This window comes from Ixodes scapularis, unplaced genomic scaffold, assembly GCF_016920785.2.
Source record: "Ixodes scapularis isolate PalLabHiFi unplaced genomic scaffold, ASM1692078v2 PGA_scaffold10__122_contigs__length_95168666, whole genome shotgun sequence".
In the NCBI taxonomy this organism is placed as follows: Eukaryota; Metazoa; Arthropoda; class Arachnida; order Ixodida; family Ixodidae; genus Ixodes; species Ixodes scapularis.
The window spans coordinates 68,328,068-68,348,771 of NW_024609836.1; the positions used below are offsets into that span (position 1 = coordinate 68,328,068).

The window sequence follows — 20,704 nt, forward strand, 5'->3', positions numbered from 1 at the left end:
CACAGCAGCTCTGACTGAGGGTTGCCAAATTACGGTGAAACGGAGTATAGACAAAACAGACCGGAAACGAGCTGCCAGCATACGATAGTCAAACTCCAACAAAAAGGATTAGTTTCTTCCCAAGCTGGACGACATTTACCGGGCATCTTTAGAGCTGCGAAGCTCAAAATCACTCGTACTCATAAGATTTTTTTTTTCTCGCGTGTTTGTGATTTTTATGATGTCCTGCAAGCAAGAAAAAAATATATATGGTGAAGTCACTCCGAGGGGGTACCGATAACTGCGAGCCACGAACATGAAGGATTCGCTAACATCCGTCAGGAGTGTGAACGGTAAATCGTCACGCAAACATATTCTGACAAGCTGCAAATATTTATTTGGCTTAGCAAGTAGAATACTAGTATACTAACGACATGTGATTATTGTACACAAGATACCATTTCTCGGTTCTTCAAAACCATTTCCCTAGTCTGAACGGTCGCGCTACAGGCCGCGGCTAGCCGTGCCCTCGATAGACTACGGAGCTGCGTTGTGTCGTCTGCTACTGTACCGCCAACAGGAGAGCGATAGCTCTGTGTGCTCCACAGATGCGTGTTGCGGTATAACTCTGTACGTCTGTCCTAGAGGAAGACAAAAAGATAGGCTCTGTGACCCCCTCCTAAGCTAACAAAAACAAACAGTAGTATACTCGTTTGGACTGAAAGGTTTACAAAATAGTGACCAGGCATTGGAAAAGCATATGTCACAGAACTTGGTTTATGAAATGGCATCATTGTTTCGAGCAAGAAATCACCTGCTCACCACTGGGACGATGAAATCGTCACTATTTATTGCGTCAGGTATATTTGCGCTCATGAAGAAAAATCTGAACACATCCTTCTCCCAAAGTCCCGTGTCGAATAATAAACACTTTTTTAAACATCTCTGCACAAATAACTCATTTTTTTCTACACTTGTATATACACGTTAATTAAACGACGTCAAACCGCATTTTTGATTAGATCTTGATGTCTACACCAACTACATTAATATTTTTTAGGGCTTTATTGAACGATAACTTCAACTATAGTTAATGGAACACGATGGCTCGATCTCAACAAAAACCTCAACGTGCCAAGCTTCCACAGACGGTCGCTTGCGAGTATTCTCAATTTGAGACTTCAGAAGCTTCCGCTTGCCATAGGAAGCTTGCTTTCGACTACAGCACTGCACGGGCCCGGAAAGCGCGGAGCGCGCTGCTGTGGGGAGAGGTTGACTTACAAGATGACGTGTTACGTGGTCACGTAAGATGGCGTCATTTCGTGCAGCATGATCACGTAAGATCATGTCATTTCGTGTAACGAGATCATGTAAGATGACGTGTTTGTGTCACGTGATCACGTAAGATGACGTCAGTTCGTATGAACTGACGTCACCTTACGACAACGCCAACAACATTAGTGCCGTCCGGAACCATTGACCTTAGAAACGCGCCTCTTCGCTTGAAGAGCTGATATGCGTTGATTGTTATTTGTTTCTTTTGCCTAATACAGACCATTCAAAAACTCGCCTTCTGGGTGCCACCAACTTCGTCTACTGGGCTGTAAAGCGCGTTCGAGCGTGCGCAATACCTCTCTAGGCCGAAAGATTGTACACTGAGTATGCGTTCACAGCTCACTGACTTAGGCATTTTTCGTCAGGATAGATGCTCCCACGAGAAGAGCGTAGTGGATATGTGAATAGAATTGGAAATTTGAAATGTTCTTGTCCAATCGCATTTTTCTTTGGTTATCAACGCTTTTTAGCGTCATCACAAGACGTTCAACCCATAATACACTGGTGATTAAAAAATAAGCACCGAAAAACATGCACCGATTTTCGCTCAAAAATAAACACCGGAAAAAAACATACCGTAATCATTACCCATGTCACCTTTTTGGGTGATATGTGAATTTCCAGAAGAACAGCGAGTTATCACCCTCCCCTAGGAATACCCTGACTACAGAGCAGGCGACCCGTTTTTCCCCGCGTTAGATTGCGGTGACCACGAACCGTACGGAGGTCACAGGACGTCCGTGAAAAATAAAAAGGAGCCAAACAACGATCTACTCTGTGCACGCTTCATCCCCGATTTCCACGACCCCAAGGCCGAAGGACGTTTGTGTGAAGGATAACGATAAAATAAAACTTTGCGTCAAAAAAAAAAAAGCCCGTTTTTAAAAGAAAAAAAAAAGTAGAAACAAGCACAACGCGTTGACGGACCGCGAGGTTGTGGAACACCTCGCGGTCCGCTTGCCACAGGACGGTTGTCTTCGACCCATAGCTCCAAGGTGAATTTGCCACTTGCGAAAACACGGAGACCTACCCAGCGAGAACCAGGAAGGCAAGACACGCACACTGATGCCTCGGCGTGCAGAATGAAACAGGATACGGGCGCGGAATACGGCCGCGGAAGAACACCTCGCACAGTGCCGATCCGGCCGATCTCCGAACGGACGATTTCGCATTTCGTGGACAGCGAGCGCCACCGCACGGGAGAGAGAGGTACCTTAAAAACGACGAAAACAAGCACCGACACCTTGGTTCTTTATATTTGCTGTAGTTACGGAACAAATCGACTTACATGAATAATTTGAATATTATTCGATTCCGTAATAAATTTAGAAGACACTAAGCGCAATACCTCTTATGTTTGAATTTATATAATTTTGTAAATTCGCTCCGAACGCAAGAGTGCCGAATTAGCCAATTTTGACCATTTTCATGATTTTTTAAAGAATATAATTAAATTTATGATGAAACATTTGTTGCGCTTAGTGTCTCGATAATGACTCAATGTCTTTAAAGCCGAAATTTTCAAGAAGATCCGCGCAGCCTTTATTATGTGAGAATTTTTTTAATTTGGTGAAAAACCTCGTATTCTCTATGGGGCTCTGAGGTGCGCCCCCTCTTAAGAAGAAACTCGAAACCCTTCGAACCACCAAAACACAAAACACACCGCCATATCTTATCAATGGGATTGTGATTACAATCTCGCTTCTAACGACACATGTAAGCCATCTCGCCGCGAAACAAGGCAATGGACGGCGAACTAACACACATACCCTCCTGGCACCGTGACATGACGAAAGGCTCCGTAATCTTCCTTGTTCTTTGGTTAGTGTGCCACTTTTCACTTACATTGGCATTGTGACACGGCACACTAACCAAAGAACGAGCGAGATTACGGAGGCTTTTGTCATGTCCGGGTGCGAGAAGGGTATGTGCGTTAGTTAGCCGTCCATTGCCTTGTTTGGCAGCGAGATGGCTTACACGTGTCGTTACGAAGCAAAATTGTAATCACATTGATAAGATTGGCGTTGTGTTTTGTGTTTTGGTGGTTCGAGGGTTTCATATTTCTTCTTAATAAACATTCAGTTGCAAGTCAACGCTTGTCATATACATTCCTCTCACTCCTTCGTCTAATTTTGTTTTCCGCTTTTGTTTTTGGTTGTAGGGAAAGTTGAGGTTTTAGGGAGTGTTATTAAGGCGAACGGTTCGTCTCCGAGGTAGCATGGGAAGGGTTCGGCACACAAACACAATGAACGCTCAGGTTTGAAACGAAATGTTGTCATTTATTTGATGATACTGTCGTTTGTTTGTCATGTGAATTTGTTATCATCCATCTTGTACTCATTTTTTTACGTTTTTATTGAACTTTTTTTGTCACCCCCCTTATTTTTACACACACACATGCACACACAGACACACAGGATTATACAAACGAATGCACGTCGAAGTCGCGTCCCTCATTCGGGAGAGGACGTTTCCGAATCGCTGCTAGCCTCTGCGGAGCGAGTTGAAACGTCCTTGGACATGCTTTTACTCCGCTCGCGCTTTTCTCTCCGAGCTTTGGCCTTGGCGAGTCTGGCCAGGACGCCCTCGTAGTGCTTCTTGTAGATGCGCTCCACGACCACGATCTCGTGGTTCACGCACACCCCCAAGAACCTCATGGCTATGAGCGCGGCCAGGATGATCAGCGTGGCCGCGAAGACCACGAAGAGGTTCCCGCGCATCGTCTTGACGAGGGCATCGACGCAGTTGTGCTGGTAGACTCTCTCCCAGGCCTCCTGCTCGCTGACCTTGAGGACGTCTTGGCCGCAGAAGCGACGCTTCAAGATGGCCTCGAGGTCTTGCACGACCTCCATGGGCCGGCAGCAAGACGATGGCACGAAGCAGCGCTCCGCACTTGGGTTGGATCTGCACGAGAGTCAGGAACAAAAAGAAATGCACAATAATGACCGTATAAGCCCTTATCACGTGTTCCTTGTTTCATAGCAGTTTGCGTAGCAGAGTGAGTTGTCAAGCTTCAGGATTATAAGCAATGCGAATGAGGAGGAAGTACAGAGTTTTGGACGTCGTTTATTGAGATTAACTCTTTCTGCTAGATTGTCAAGGCTAACGTATAGTTTTCACAATACAGCACCCTCCGCTGCTGCGACAGCATCTGGCTTCGTCTTGCGTCTTAATCGTACGTGCCCTCATGGTAAGAAGATGCATATTTTATACAAAATGTGGCGAAACACCAACTAGACGACCTCGCTGTGTCTTCGAGTCCAGCGACTGCCAATCTGACAATCCTCCCGCGTATACCTGGAGCAGTTGAAGTAGATGTTTTGGTTCCAGTCCTTGTATCCGTCTTCGGTCACGCCGCAGCACTCGAACTTCTCCTGAACGTTGTCGATAAGTTGTCTGTAGTCAGCGTTGTCCCGGTAGCGTTCCACTAGTTCAACGCTCACCGAAGACTGCAGCGTCTGAAAAAAAAAAAAAAAGAAGAAGAACCAAACACGTGTTATATAACTTGGCCACTCAATAGGCTGCTTCAGCGCTCCACTGGGAAATTAGACAGTAGCGTTTGGTTAGCTTTGACTTTTATGTGACGTCTGGCGGCACATAGGCTTACATTGTATGTGCTTTGATTAGAGTTGCACCATACGACGACTTTTGCCTTGACGTTTGGCTTTCTTTCTCAGGAACGCGTGAAAGCGTGTTTCCCGGCACGAGCTAAATTGGCGGTACTACAACAAAATTTTGTTTCCGACTCTTTTTTATTTTCCTCGTGAATCCATGCCGCCGGCATCGGGCACTACAAAAAGTCATATCATTTTTAGGAGAAGGACACTGAGGAATCCTGTACTAAACAGAAAAAACAAAAAACAAAAAAAAAACAACAGCAGCAAAAAAACATTAAGGCACCTGTTGCCCCCCTAAGCAAAGCGCACATGAGGACACCCCAGTGTGAATAGGCCTTCAGGCTGAGAGAGTGAATAACCATTCTTTATTGTGCCAAGTTAGGCCGAGTGGTGCCATTAACGCAGCCGTATAGCCGCTCTCCGAGCAGGGCGCATGTGAAGCCACCGGAAGTTTGATGTTTGTCCCGGAAGTCGGGCGTCTGCTGGGCTTACTAGTGCATTCAATCGACGCTTCAGTTCGTGCTTTCCGGTGTCTTTGAGTGTGTTTTAATAATCATGCTCCGAATTAAATCCCGAGAATGAGGCATTTGAACTTGGGACACATGCACACTTGATCAACCAGAATCTCAAAAAGTTTACATTGAATGGCTTGCCATGATACTTGTCGGGTCTGCATGCGCTCTTACTGTGCAACAAGCAGGCTCATGCGAAAAGCGAAAATCCAGCATTCTCGGCGCTTTCCAAACCGGCACTCGGAAGGGTTACGAAGCGTGCCAAGCGCTCACTTCCGGGACAAGCCGCTTACTTCCGGTGGCTTCATACCTGCTTGCTGAACGCGCCATCCAGCCCTCAAGTGGAGATCGGTGTTGGCATATCAATTGCAAGAACGGTACTCACGCTGAAAAGAGGTCGCGCATTGGTAGAGAAGTGTACGTGACCGTATCGAGATGCCGCATCCTATTCATATTTGATACGTTTTTTTTTTTTTAAGTATGAAATGCTTTTTGACGGAATTCTAAACTCTTCTCCGTCTGTCTGTCCGTCCGTACGTCTGTCTGTGCATTTCCAGATGAATTGAGCGGGAAAATTAACGTCAACTGACCTGACGCCACTTTACCTATGGCACCAATTCAAGGTCCACGCGAAATTTAGCGGATAAATTGACGTCACGTGACCACACCAATTCCATTTCGCCGCTACATTTAGCAGAAGAATTGACGTCACTTGGCCGGACGTCACAAGATCTGTACACCAATGCGGGCCACACCTTTTGTCCGCTTAGTTTAGCGGGAAATCTGACGGCACATGACCTAATTCACGGGACTTATACACCAATTCAGTTTCCACGCTAAGTTTGGAGGAAAGAGTATTGTCATGTCACCTGACATCACGTGATATGAAATTGAGTTGCGTGACCTACAGACCAATTTGATATTCCCTCTAAACTTAGCGAGAAAATGTATCCCATCCGACCCATCTTCCCTAACCTATACACGGATTTAATGGTTTAGTTTTCCCGCTAAATTTAGCGGGTGAATAGATAGAAATATAGGTTTTTCACTCCCCGAAAATACTGTTTAGTACTTTCTAAACGAATTTGAACGATCACTCCTTAAATACTGCATGTTATGCATTATAGGAGTTTGGCGATAAAGGTGGCTGCCAGTTATTTATTGATAAGTATTACTCACGTTTTTGGAGATGAACGGAATGCCGGCGATGACCATAGCGACGAGGAGCACGAAGAACATGCCATTGGTGAGCAGGCGGATGTAGCACCTGAGGAGCGTCTTGTTTTCCCGCAGAGCGCCGAAGAAGCCGACGAAGGACACGATGAAGGTGACGAAGGATATGCTCAATATAGGGATCTCCAGGTTCACGGCCACCGTGATCAGGACCGAACCGCCGGTCAGGGACAACTCGCTGAACCGGTAGTACAGCGAGTAGGTCTAAAGCAGAGAGATATGACGGAAGCGTGCTTGCGATACGGCGAGCAAGTGTTCTGAAACGCACCTCTAGACAACACCTCCTACGCTTCGTTTTGCCTTAAAGGGACCATGAAATGATTTTAAAATCGAGTTTCATCCACCGCACGTCGTAAAAGGTGTGAAAAGAAACACAAAAACACAAAAATAGGGAGCCAAAAAAAATTATTTGCTATAGAACTTTTAAAAGAAAACTGGACTCTTTTGCGCCTTCCTTCCTTCGCCTGTTCACTACGATGCATCCGCGGAAATGGAGCACGTCAGCCAAATCCAGGTCGCCTATTGGGTAAGAGCCTACCTCACCAGCACCGCGATTGTAAACAATAAATAGCCGGCGAGTATTTCCTAAAAGTTTTGTTAAATAATATTAAGATCCACATTTTGTAGCATAATTAGAGATGTGTGGCGAAAATTGCCAAATTTGATAGGATGGATGGATGGATGAATACGGCTGAGCCCTTTGGATCGGGCGGTAGCTTACGCCACCTAGCCATTTTGTTTTACCATTTAAGCTTAGAATATTTAAATGTGAAATCTATATTCACTCCGCAGTGCAAAGAATGTGAGGCTATGAAACCCCCTTGCCATCAGTGGATAAGAAAATACCTAGTTTTCTCTCGATTTCTGCCACCATTCACTTAATCTTTGCTTGGTAATCTCTACAGTCTTGAAATCCACTCTCCCTTCGCTGTCTCTAAAACCCAATGACTTTATTAAATCTATGTTGTCTTCGGTAGGCATAGGGTGAAGCCCTTTACAGTAGAGTATCAAGTGCTCAGCCGTCTCGTCCTCCTCTCCACAAGCAGTGCACACTGTATCAATTTCCTGGTACTTCACTCTGTATGTTCTGGTTCGCAGAACACCCGTTCTTGCCTCAAACAGCAATGAGCTTCCCCTAGAATTGTCATAAATGCTTTCTTTGGCAATAACTCTTTTGTTTAATCTATAGCTTTCCAGAGCCGTCTTTGTCTGCATTCCCTCTAGCCACCAATCTCTTTCTGTGGCCTTAACTTTCTTCTTAACTGAGACTTGCTCTTCCGTATCTTCGCTATAGCCCAAAAACTTTCCTCTTAATTTCCTAGTGCGCTGTCTCCACTTTGTGTCTACACTCCTCATGTATAAATAGCTGAAAACCTTTCGTGTCCATTGCTCCCCGTCCATTTGCCTCAACCTATCCTCAAATTCTACCTTGCTCACCGCTTCCCTGCTCTCAAATGATGCCCATCCCATGTCTCCTTGTACTCCCTGGTTTGGCGTTTTGCAATGTACCCCCAAAGCCAGTCTACCTACTCCGCGCTGTAGAAATGCTGAGAGCCAAGCGCCATCTATCGTGTGGTAAACGAAGCAACTACTGCGCGTGCGCAGTAGGGCAGGGCCGACAGTTACTTGAGTGGCGGCGACCGACGAACGTTTCTTTTCTTTGTTTTCCTTCCTCTCAAAACTCTGACTGACTGAACGTTTATTTTTCTACGTGTTCTTCCCGCGCGTGCCGACTTCAAGCAGCAAGAAAACGGTACTTCAAACAGACCACGACGAACAAGAACGCTGGATCCACCGACTCCGACGAAGCGAGCTGCTCAGAATATAGGCCTAGCAGGCATTCCGACTCGGCGCTGCGTTGCTTCGTCGCAAGACCGTCTGCCTACGACCGGCTGGCGTGCTAAATGGAATATGCCCGCGCGACCCTTGTGGACCCTTCCCGTATTATAGTTTGATCACTGACCTCAATTCTAGATTAAGAGGTGAGGTCAATCTCTTCCCCTTGTTTTCCGAGGCAGTGTTGACGAACACTCGTCGAAAAGGGACTCTCGTCGATTCTATCTTCTTGTTTTGTGTGATATAGAGCTGAAATAAACGACGTATGGATTACCTTCGTAACACGGTATGTACACTTTGTTATTGGTATGCCATTTTTATTCTGACAGACTGCACGTCACTGTCGAGCTATAACAGTTCGTGGGAGGTATACGTACAACCCCGGTCCAACCTTTCTTTGCCGAGTGTCGCGTCAGTATCGAGTTGCAATCGTAAAAGAACGGTCCCGAAGCGCTTACAAACAGCGCGAATACAGCACTTCCATCAAGCGCGCGCGTCCGCTCCGAGTGTAAACAGGTATTTACGTGGCTCTTGCTGACACTCGTAGTTCAAACGTATCTTTTTTAACGTCGGCTCGCTCCTGCATCTCCGAGGCCGCGAAAAACGCCATCTACGTCGCTTTGCAAACGACTGACACGGGCCGGCCCACTGCCTGCCCTTCTGCCAACAATGACAGGGTGGTTGACTTCTGGAGTCTTCACCGGAAGACTCGCTGCACTTCCCAACAGGCATACCGGCGTATGGGACTAGTCCCATGCTGTCGCTGTAGCGCAACATATCTCATTGAATTTCGCTCAGCTGCGATGCGGTGATGAGAAGCGCCGATTCAGGAAATACGTCGGTGACATCAGCGCAGTAAAACCTACCGGCGCACCCCAACTCGTTGCCGCTAACACTCCCATTCTCCTACTGCCGAGAGAACTTCCGGTTCCGGAAACGGCCTACGTCACGGCTTGTTTTGCGGTCAGTTGGAGAGAATGAAAAAGTCGATATTTCAATAATTTTTTTGTGTAGAAGTTAATAAACCGAGACGAAAACGGATGCCTGTTCGGCATTCAGTGAACATTGACGGTTTAATGTAAAAGTTATCTGGAAAAAGTAAAAAGGTCATTTCATGGTCCCTTTAAGTCAGGACGCAGACGACGCTCAATCAGACAGCGTCAAAGGAGCACCATCATGGCGTTCGTCACGTTTATGTACATGTTCTATCATCGCTGAGCCAAATATAAATGTAAAATGCCACATGACTCGCGCTTTTGACGCTGCTCGATTGGTCCCTTTCGCTCGCAGGGACAGCTGCGTCTGGACTTGAGCTAAAACGATGTATATAGGATAATTAATGCCCTTGCACTATGCTTCGTTTCACCTTTGGTTCGAACGCAGAAGACGCTAAGAGCTGATGAGACAAATCAAGCTGCGTAAAAAATGCAACAGCATGGTGTTCGCAATGTGTCTGTACATATTCTATCATCGCAGAACCAATCATTATACAGGGAAGTTCCAGTGACTTGCACTTTTCAGGCCGTTTGATTGGTCCCAACAACTTGTATACTGTTGGCTGCGTCCGGACGTGAAACGAAGTGTGGCATTTCAACGTCATCCCAGTAAGATCGGGCGCAGACACAAGGGAGTTTTCGTAGATGGTTTTCGCCGTTCCGCAACGCTCCCCTCGACCCGCTACGATGCCCGGAAGTCTACAGTCAAGGCCATAGGGGCGCAGGTGCATGTTAACACAGAGGTTCGGGCAAGTTGGTTGCTCTTGATGTACAGAGAGAAAAGCGCACCCGCAGAACAGGTGTATGTTGACCTGAGTGACTGTTTTGCGGGTACACTGTTCCCCCTGTACATACGCGCAGGCGCAGTAGCGGTTTCTTCGTTGCGGAGGGCTTAGCGGAAGGAGAAACGCGGTCTACGAAAACTCCCTACCAACTGGATACGAGCGCTGTGTTAGCGTTCCGCTGGGACTCCTGTCCATGAAGTCAATGTGTCGAAAGATGGTCGGCACCGGGCTCGGGCCAGAGTTCGTGCCATCAGAGTGTGATGGCGTTACGTGGAGGAAGAGAAGCTCTTTTGTTTTTTTCCGAGTGTACTCACGGCCATGCTGAGCCCTCCGAAGGAAGCGACTAGTATGAAGCAGTTGATGGCGACGAGTGGTATCCTGTACAGAGGATTGACATCCAAAGTGAGTGTGTCTTCGGAAGAGATTCGAGGCATCGCCTGAAAAGCGCTGTGGATAGAAGATTTCTTCTTTCTCTTTCTTTCGACTGCTGGTGATGTCAATTGACGGCGAGATTAAAGTCCCTCGATAAAATTCACGCTTTCAAGTATCGCCAACCATTGTTGTGAAAACGCGCAAGAAACGTGCCACGAGCGGGTGCTCCGCCGACATTCGCTTCCAAGATATGCTCATTTCAGAGCTGCGCTCGAGACACGGGCCTGGTGCAGTGGCGCATTCGACGCTACTTACGAGACAAACACAAACACATCGAGGGGCTTTAGGCGAGACGTTTTGGCGGTGCCCCTTTATGGTTCCTACCTCTGACGTCACGATCAAGTTTATTTGTAGCAAACAACAAGCTCGATGGTGTTTGAAAAAAAAAAAATCGGCAGAGACACTTAAGACTGCTTGCCTGTGGGATTGCAAAAGCATGACGCACGCACTAGGCACTGCTTTAGTCAGCCGGAACAGTGGAGCCGCCGTGGCGTCGGAAAAGCGTGCTCGTCTCGCACCTCGGAGGCCCGCGGGTTCGTTTCCCACCCAAACCGAAATGTACGAAGTTTTCTTTCCAAAGCCATCAATTTACTTTGTTTATAGGAACATCCCCGAAAAAGTTCTCGCAGCCAATGAGAATTTAGGTGCCGTTTCGCTGCTACAGACGACGCCCAGCCAATGGGAATTTAGTTTCCGTTTTCGCAGGCTTCACCAGCTTCTTCTCCTTGAGACAGTTAGAGCTTTAGCACTAAAACGTTATCACCTCTGTATATCAACACCGCCAAGGTTTAAAGTATGACATTGCTTTTATTTCCGTCGACGAGAGCATACATAATCCTACTCAAGACGTCGTAGGGAGCATTTGGCCAATCGTGGAAGGCCAATCACAGCGACGCTTTTGGTCGTGCACGTCGCCATTAGCCAGTGACAGGTTCGAAACCTTCTATAACCACTAGATTAGAAACCCACTAAATCCACGATACGCGTCAAATAGCGTCTCTCAGCACGAGCTCTTGACATTGACAGGGCTATGGAGGCATTTTATTTCTATTTCGTATTTTTCCTGTTAGCGCTTGTCGTTTGCATGAGGTGCTACGAAGCATGGCATCGCCCTAAACAGAGGGACATTGAGGCGCCATAGCCCTTACAGCCCGTACTTTCCTGCAAGCTGTGTTATATTTATGTGCGTCTTTCAAATAGGTAAAGGATAGATTGTAAGTTGTTGTCCAGATGCCTTGCTCCGTTCTTCACTCAGTGCTTGTTGTATTGCATTGCATGGAAGTGATCCAAAAGCCCGGCGTGCTTGTGTTAGCTAGAGCGGGCAGGGTTGGGAAGATGACATTAAACCGCTACTTCAAGATATCTGGGAATACTCGCGCAGATAATTGCACTATGTTCGACAACGATGTGCTCCGGCAGTTCGTTCACATAGATCTTGGAGCATAGAAACGCTGCACATTGGCCTGGCACCGCATTTCCGCCTCCGACGGTCGGACTTATGCAAAAAGGCGGCTTCGTTTTGAAGCAGTTGAGAAAGGGAAGCGTGAGAGATGATGCTAAAGGAAAGATAAGTGTGCACAGCTAGTGCCGTCATTGTGAATGTGATTAATTTCCACGGGAGGTTCAGAATAAAAACTGCCGCTTTAAAAACACACACACACACACGCACAAACAGACACACACGCACACGCACACACACAGACAAGCAAAACATTTGCAGATTAGCCTTTATTTACGTACCAGCTGTTTAACCTAAGTGCAATCTAACGTCGTACGATAAGTCTATTCTTTTTTATTTTTGCATTATTTTGTTCTCTTTTAATCCGAAACCCGTCAATCCCTTCTTGTGCGTAAAGCCCCACTAGCGCCCGGTAGCTGCTGATCCAGAAATAAATCCTCAGTCGCTCTCAAATCCCATTTACCACCAACCATGGCAACGGGGAGAACAGGGAGGGTTGCGAAACGGGATTACGTCAAGTCGTCTGCATGAGGCGTCAACCATGGCCAACACCGACCGGAGATATTTTCTGTCCGCTCAATTAGGTGTCGTGTTCTCCGAAGAAGAAGACGTCGCCGTCGTGTTGTGCAGTGAAGTGTCTTCGGGTGAAATGCGGAAATCCGTCAACGTTCAAGTGCAACACTACAATACATCGTGAGAATAGTCATCAATGAGAGAGTGTACAAAGGCTACAAAAGGATGCTTTGCGACGTAGGTACCAACATTAGACACATTTTTATTTAGTCACCGAGTGTCAGACATTTTGTAATACGCCGATTATCAGCTGTGTCAACAGGGTGCTACGGCCTCTCGGGTGTAAGAATATACAGAATCGATCAAGGAGTTTTTAAGACTGTGGAGTGTCTGCCAAGTGAACTTCGTCGCACCGAATTAGTAAAACATTCCTTGTGATATATCACTTCCCAAATCCGGGATGTGTTTTCAATGGCTTCTGGTGCCGTGGCGATAGCACGCTTACTTCTGTCATTAAGTCTTCACGTTGTCCACATACCTTAGGCTAGCCTTACCTACAGTAGAGCTATAGCGTTGCTCTGGGTATCACATCGAGACTGATGCGGTGTGCTGATTGAAATTTCCAGGTTCTAGGAATTAATTTTGTGAGCTGTTAATTATGTTGTGTCGACAATTATTTTACTCCATCCTCAGTATTGAGCTGTGTCTAGTAGCGGAAAAAAATTGAGACCATGTGATTTGAGTCGTTGAATCGATCATGATACTTGATTCACAAAAAGGAAATTGATTGCGTATCAAAATACGTTGGATGCGATGACTCTTAAAAGGAAACTGAAGTTATTGCTTTCAGCGTTTTTGTTTATAGTCACAATTATTGCGTGTATGGAGGTCTTCTCTTTCGTTCACAAACAGAGCGCTGTTGGTAATGTTATCTCACCAAGAGACACATCTCGGCGAGTTAAAGAAAGGCCACGGTCCTATAGAATCCGAGGAATGGTGCAAAAACAGGAAGAGAGGAGATATCCCAACTTTGCTTGGGATCCGCATCTGTGGCGAATTGTAACTCGATTCCAATCCAGTCATGGTGCATCATTACCGAAAGGAGTGCCATCTTTAGTCATTCTAATTGCTTCGGCTCCAGAGAACATTCGACAACGAAATGCCATCAGAACCGCCTGGTCGCGGGGGCTAAATGGAAGCCCCCCAGCGGCTCTCACGGTCTTCCTAGTCGGGAGGACTGAAAACCCCGAGCAAGACAAAGTGATCGCAAATGAAGTCAAAGATGAAGGAGATGTCCTACTTGGAAACTACAAGGACAGCTACAGGAACCTTACCCTGAAAACAGTGCATGGACTCATCTGGGCCGGCATGCATCTCAAGCCTCTCTACGTCTTGAAAACAGATGACGATTGTTTTGTCAACACGAAAGTTCTGAATGATGTCTTGACAGGAGACATAGCCTTTAGACTTAATCGGCTTGGGTCTCCAGCAAGGCGGGTCGCTTTTACAATGCTGCAAAATGTGACGCCGGAGAAGAAGGTTGTAGATGCAAAAACTTTAACAGTCGAAACGCCCTTGTCTATGTTTTCAGGGTTTCAGGAATATTCTTCGGCACTCTATGTGGGAAGTATCCGTTGGGAAAACGAAGTCGTACGCGATGCAAAAAACCGTTGGTACGTTTCGGAGCAGGACTTCTCGGCGAGCCAGTATCCGCCCTACCCCAGCGGTGCAGGATACGTCCTTGATGCTACCGCACTGAGCCTGTTCATCAGAACTGTGCGCTATGTGCGGCCGTTCGCGAATGAGGATGCCTACGTAGGATCCGTATTAAATGAAGCCGGAGTGGAACCTCAACATAGCTCCAGGTTTTCGGCGAGGACGTCTAGTTTCTGGACGTGCAACTTGCTGTACCTTGTGGTGATTCACGGTGTCCAGCCGGCGGAACAAGCAGGGCTCGTGAAAAGGGTGCAGGAGGCCAAGCAAGAGTGTCGTGGACTTGAAGTAGAGCTCGGTTGGAACTGATGTGCCGTGGAGTTTCTGGAAGCGTGTGCTACGTAAAATAAAGCGACAAAAATTAACCTAAACCTTATTTAGCCAAATCACTGAAGCGTTTAAGTTAAGAGCTTGAACGTGAACATTCTACAGATACATCTGTTCTTAGGGAAAATAATATTTAAAGGAGCGATGCAACGATATTCCATTGGAATATTTTAGGGGCGAAGCTCCTTAGGGGCTAGCCATGTTCGTATGTCCGTCCGCCGTCCGGCGTGCCCCTGCTCGTGAGCTCACGAGCTCCTGCTCGTAAGTTCAGCAGCGAGAGCAAGAAAAAAACAATGAAAAAAAACGTCCGGCGTGCCCCTGCTCGTGAGCTCACGAGCTCCTGCTCGTGAGTTCAGCAGCTTGAGCAAGAAAAAATAATAAAAAAAAAAAAAACGAAAAAAAAAAACGAAAAAAAAAAAAAAAGTAGGGGGTTCTGAGTTGCCATACCATCTGTCTTCTTAAAAAAAGAAAAAAAAAGAAAACCACACATTCTTCTACTGACATGAATGAAAACGGCACCATCAGCACTACAGTACCTATGACCAAAATCAGTACCAAGAAAAAAAAAAAGTAGGGGCTTCTTAGTTGCCATCCCATCTGTCTTCTTACAAAAAGAAAAAGAAGAAAACCACACATTCTTCTACTGACATGAATGAAAATGGCACCATCAGCACTACCTATGACCAAAATCAGTATCATCAGCACCACCCGAGCTTCGCCCCAATCAACATCATTCACCACGTGGAGATGCGGTAATTTTTCACTTTACACGAGCTTACTGGCACCAGTGGGAATCAAGGATACTCGCACGCAACGCCACTGGCCAAGAAACTCCTTTGTTGCGGTGTAATTTCAAAAACAAAAGCCATCATTTTCATTTAATCTCTCCTTTGCGAAATTTGATAACGGAACGTGGGGATCGCAGTACAGCTTAATGACGATATTTGAATGCGGTTCATAAATTGGACCCGAGCATTGCGTGGGCACTCGATTTGGGCTCGTGATCATTACAAGCTCGAGAAGCATTCGTGTCGTGGCCCGTGTCCAATCGCTGCAACGACGACAATAGCCGAGCCATAACAATTGTCTGGAACTCAGCGCGTGTCCTGTGCTTTGCCAACCCCAGCGCGTGGCTATGATCAACATTGGCGGCATATATTCGGCTCCAGATCACGTGGCCGCTTGTTCTGACTGCGAGTTGAGGGGGTGAATGCTGCTTGTTTTTCTTTAATCTTGTTTCTGGGACTTCTATTGCGTGGGGTGAAAAACGAACGCGTTTTTCATAGGTCATTAAGGGGATACTTCAACGAAATTTGAAATATATCCGTCGTGTTCAAAAATAGGTTCAATATGATCCACAATATCCGTAAATGACAATTGCATGTTTGTATTTTGAGCCTGGTGGCTGTATTTTTTGTTATAAACGGCCTATTGTAGCGAGCGCTCGGAGAAGGCCCAGCGGAGACCACGTGACATCCAACGCAATCGTGACGTAGGTCGTCTGGGGACGAGCAAAGCTACGGCGAGGCTGACTTCGAGAGGATGGCCTAGTCGTTCCAGCCACCGAAGCGGCTGCTTTTGTACGAATTTTGAGTGGCGGGTTAATTTTTATAACCTTGTAGGGGGACAATAGCTACTTCTGGAACACACAAAAGGGATTCTCGGGAAGATGGGAGTTCCTCCTTCCCCTCTTCTCTCGTCGTGGCCGGAGGCGAGACACTCACCGTCACTAGCTGTCAAAGTTCCTAGACGGGCATTACAAACGAGGCGTTAGCGACATCCACCAGGTGCTCTTTGCTAATCATTTAATTCGTTTTAAAATTCCTTTTCGTGACTTTTTTAACAAGATATTGTCGTTTTCGATGTGATACTGCTCCTTTGAACACATATAGACAATAAAATAAGCGCCGAAATTTCGTTGTAGGGATCCGTTCCAAGCAGTATTTGCGCAAAAGACAAAAATTGCTGCATCACCCTTAAGAAGAGAAAGTCCAACCAAGCCCTAATTATATTGACGCAACGTTTCGAGGCCTACCTGCTATCTACTTTAGAGGTGAACGTGGCGATGAGCCTTCTGGAGGAGTATTTTTTAGGTTTTTCTTGTATTTTTTTATGGTGATGCATTTCTGAACGAGTTACGAAGTAAGGAAATATATATATATATATATATATATATATATATATATATACAAAAAATCACAAAGTTCTTTTCAAGAACTTTGTGATTTTTTTGATGTGATTTGATGTGATTTGATGAAAATGGAGAGGTCCCTTGTTCGACACCAGGACCAGGTGGATTTTTTCGGTCACGCACCATTTACCTATAGCTGTGTTTGGAGATTTGTGTTTGTCATTTGTCCCCCTTGCTCTCCTTCTCGAGAGATTATTATCGTCGCTGTTGTCCAGATCGCTTGCACCTTTGCGTTAATTGCAATATTATCACAACCTTAAAATGTAGGCCGTTCATTCTTGTTTATGTGAGACTGATGGCAGCTGACAAAACCCGTTTTCTCTGCTGACGTCAAACTCCTGGTTAGCTCAGTTGGTATAGCGCTCCACTGAAAATGGAGAGGTCCCTGGTTCGATACCAGGACCTGGCGGGTTGTTTCGATCGCGCACCAGTCACCTAGTTATGTTTGTAGATTTGTGTTGGTCCTTTGTCCCTCTTGTTCCCCTTCTCCAGGGATTATTATCTTGATTTAAAAGGTTAAAAAGCGCAACACAACAAGGACAATGAAGACACGAAGACGACAGGACGGGCGCTAACTCACAACTGATTTTATTAGAAACAACACTGTCACTTTTATACACAAGATCGTATGCCAAACCCACACTGCAACCAATCACCGCTCTCACAAGCAACTATCTAGAAACATTACTTCTTTCTGAAGCAAAAAGAGAGAGGGCGCGCTAACGCACTTGTCATCTTTCTTTTTGATATAAAACGCCTCTATAATCTCTCTCTCGGTCTTATCTTTTGATTTCTTTAAAATTTTTTTTATTTTTAAAGAAAAAAGAGAGCGCGCTAACGCACTCTCTTTTTTAGAGAGAGTGCGTTAGCGCGCCCTCTCTCTTTTTGCTTCAGAAAGAAGTAATGTTTCTAGATAGTTGCTTGTGAGAGCGGTGATTGGTTGCAGTGTGGGTTTGGCATACGATCTTGTGTATAAAAGTGACAGTGTTGTTTCTAATAAAATCAGTTGTGAGTTAGCGCCCGTCCTGTCGTCTTCGTGTCTTCATTGTCCTTGTTGTGTTGCGCTTTTTAACCTTTTAAATCAGTATGAACCAACTCGCCCAAACACAAGTTTTAATTATTATCTTTGATCCGATGAATCGCTTGATGTGATCGGTGTGGCAAAGCGAGCACTGAATTTGCAGTGCAACAACTCCTATCACGGAGCGATCGATCGGAGCTTCAGAAACGGTTCCTTAAAACGGCCTTTTAGTGTATGCAGCTCTCGTAAGCAGAAATCAGATGTGCTTTTGTAAATTACCTCGCAGATCTTCGAGTTTTAGTAGCCCTCCAGAAATCGCGCTTGACTTGGGATTCCCATTTTCTTCTTCCCGTCTTTTTTCGGTGGAGGCGGAAACATCGGAGTCCTTTTTCCGACGAACCGGCGCACAGCCGAATACAACAGACCGTCGTAGTAATGCATGGACGATCACGTCTTCATCATAACACACTTCAGGTACATGGCACGACTGCTGACCAGACTTGTACACGTTACTGAAAGAATGTAACCGATTACAATTACAATTACTTCACCATAAGAAGTAACCGATGAGAATTACAATTACAGCCTCAAAAAGTAATCGAAAAATTACTCTAAAGTAATCGATTACTTCCCACGTTACTTTTTATTCAACTTTTTTTTTTTTTTTTTTTTTGGATTGCGGTAGCATAATTCATGGGGTCTCGCGCTCAGTTGTTCCGAAGAAAAAAAAAAAGTCTTGACCGTTTTTGCTAAGAGCTAAGTGAGTGACGCCAACACCTCCCTCTTGAGAAAAATAAAAATAAAAATAAAATGAAAAGAGCGCTGTTTAAAAACATTACTCACAAGAGGCTGAATAAGGTCATTTTTCATACCCGGAAGTAGTCTCCGGTGTACCAAAAAAATAAATGTACCCAGGAAACGAAGCAGAGTGAAGTGGCCTACTAATCCTTGAAATCCCGTGCTTATGGGTTTCGAAGAAAAAAGAAAAAAAGAAAAAAAATACCGTTGTCCAGAGCTGAGTGACTCCAGCACATCTAACCCTTCCCCCCCCCCCCCCCCCCCCCCCCGCCCCCCCAAAAAAATAATAAGTAAAGGAATTGAGGAAAGTTGTAACGGGTAATATTTTAATCGATTACACAAAAAAGTAACTCAATCACAAAGATCGTTAGTCCTTAAAGGAGTAATTGAAGCGTTACAAGACTACACTAAAATGTAATCGAGTACAAGTAATACATTACTTGTAACGCGTTACGTACCATACTGCTGCTGACGAGATCATGGGAGATTTTTGTTTCAAGGATGAGTTTGCTGCGCGCCCAACTGGCCCCACTGCACACACACCCTCGTCCGACCAAATATGGCGCCGCGGCGCGGGTCAAAGGGTGTCCCCCCACCCGATGCGGGCCGGACGCGGTGGTCGGTATACGAGAAGGGAAGCCATCGGCCAAGCTGGCGCGTTGATAAACGTGTTCTTGTGAAAATGTCCAAAACATACCTGCGCTTCCTTGGACCCAACTGTAGACACGCCATGGCGGCAGCCTGAACTTCGAGGATTGAAAAGTGCAGTTTAGCGATAGGAGGGCACCTTGGGGAAAACCAGACGGAAGAGGAATAGCCGCGGAGAACACCTTGGAAAAAATGGAGGGAAGTCTACCTCGAAAATGTTCGACTCTCGCGACACAAGTAATCGTAAATGTTGGATTGCAAGTTGGGAGCGCTGCCCCGTCGTATCGCGACTTCCCCCACGCAACGCCGAAAGAGCCAAGGACGTCTTCACTGATGCTGACAGACGTCAGCGGCCGTTCTTCCATTTCGCATGAATACTACCTCTGAAAGGGCGATTCAATCGTCGCAAGCAAGCCTCTAACGAGGCAGCTGAAGCCTTCCCTCACAGAGCTACACTACTCTTCCTTCAACTCGGAAACCTGTACTACGTCACCGAACAAACTAATATTTATTTTTATTCTGAAACTTTTGACAATAAACGCTGGTCAACCTTCCATCTTGAGCCGTGTATGGTTGTTACTGATGTCTGCAACAGCGGTCACTGGGACCAACTCCAGCTGAGACCAATTCTAGCTGGTACCAACTACAACTGAAACATGCTGAAACGGGGACCAGGTGCCACTATAGGAATCGTTTCATAAACCAGTTGAACTGGGACCAGTCGGATCCCAGTCGAAAAGTTTCACTTTGAAGACAAAATAACAGCCATGTATAGACTACAGGTGATCATTGTATGATTACGAACAATGCACAATCCACAATGCACAATGCACCGTCTAAAACTTTCACTTGGACATTGGTTTCGCTAATAAACAACTTTATGTCGTCAACAAAATTGTCTGCAACGGCTCAGCAAAAGAAACCAAGCAAAGAACAGCCTCGGCGTCAACTATTCTGTGCTACGCTGCCAAGGCTAGCCTAGCATCAGCAGTGCCCCAATTCTGTCAAAGCACATAACGCCGAAAGGCGCTTATTTAAAGGCGTTTATTTTTCCTGACAGAGTTGGAGAACTGCGCACGCTAGGTTGGCCTTGGAAGTGTAGTACGGTATAGTTGACGCCGAGTGTAGACTACAGTCTTTGGGTCGAAGCGAGGATTGCTTGAATTACGAACAATGCACAATGCACCGTTTCCATTTTTTTGCTAAGACGTTTTTTCTTTAATAATCAAGGTTATGCCGTTAGCAAAACTAACCGCGACACCCCAGGAAAAAAAAAAAGAAAGAAAAAAAACTAAGGCAAATTTTACTTC

The 20,704-nt window shown here is 45.9% G+C and overlaps 2 protein-coding genes across 2 annotated transcripts; one reads left to right on the forward strand and one right to left on the reverse strand.

Moving 5' to 3' along the window:
* Window positions 1-3,586: 3,586 nt before the first annotated feature.
* LOC115321800 (tetraspanin-33-like) lies at window positions 3,587-10,726 on the reverse strand. The gene is made up of 4 exons (XM_029982070.2): window positions 10,607-10,726; window positions 6,623-6,880; window positions 4,612-4,772; window positions 3,587-4,218 (listed from the first exon to the last, which is right to left on the reverse strand). The coding sequence occupies exons 1-4, from the start codon at window positions 10,724-10,726 to the stop codon at window positions 3,768-3,770; spliced, it is 990 nt and encodes a 329-aa protein (XP_029837930.2). The 3' UTR covers window positions 3,587-3,767.
* Window positions 10,727-12,724: 1,998 nt separating this feature from the next.
* LOC120836709 (beta-1,3-galactosyltransferase 1-like) lies at window positions 12,725-14,718 on the forward strand. Its single transcript, XM_040205737.1, has 2 exons — window positions 12,725-12,876; window positions 13,866-14,718. The coding sequence occupies exons 1-2, from the start codon at window positions 12,725-12,727 to the stop codon at window positions 14,716-14,718; spliced, it is 1,005 nt and encodes a 334-aa protein (XP_040061671.1).
* Window positions 14,719-20,704: the final 5,986 nt, after the last annotated feature.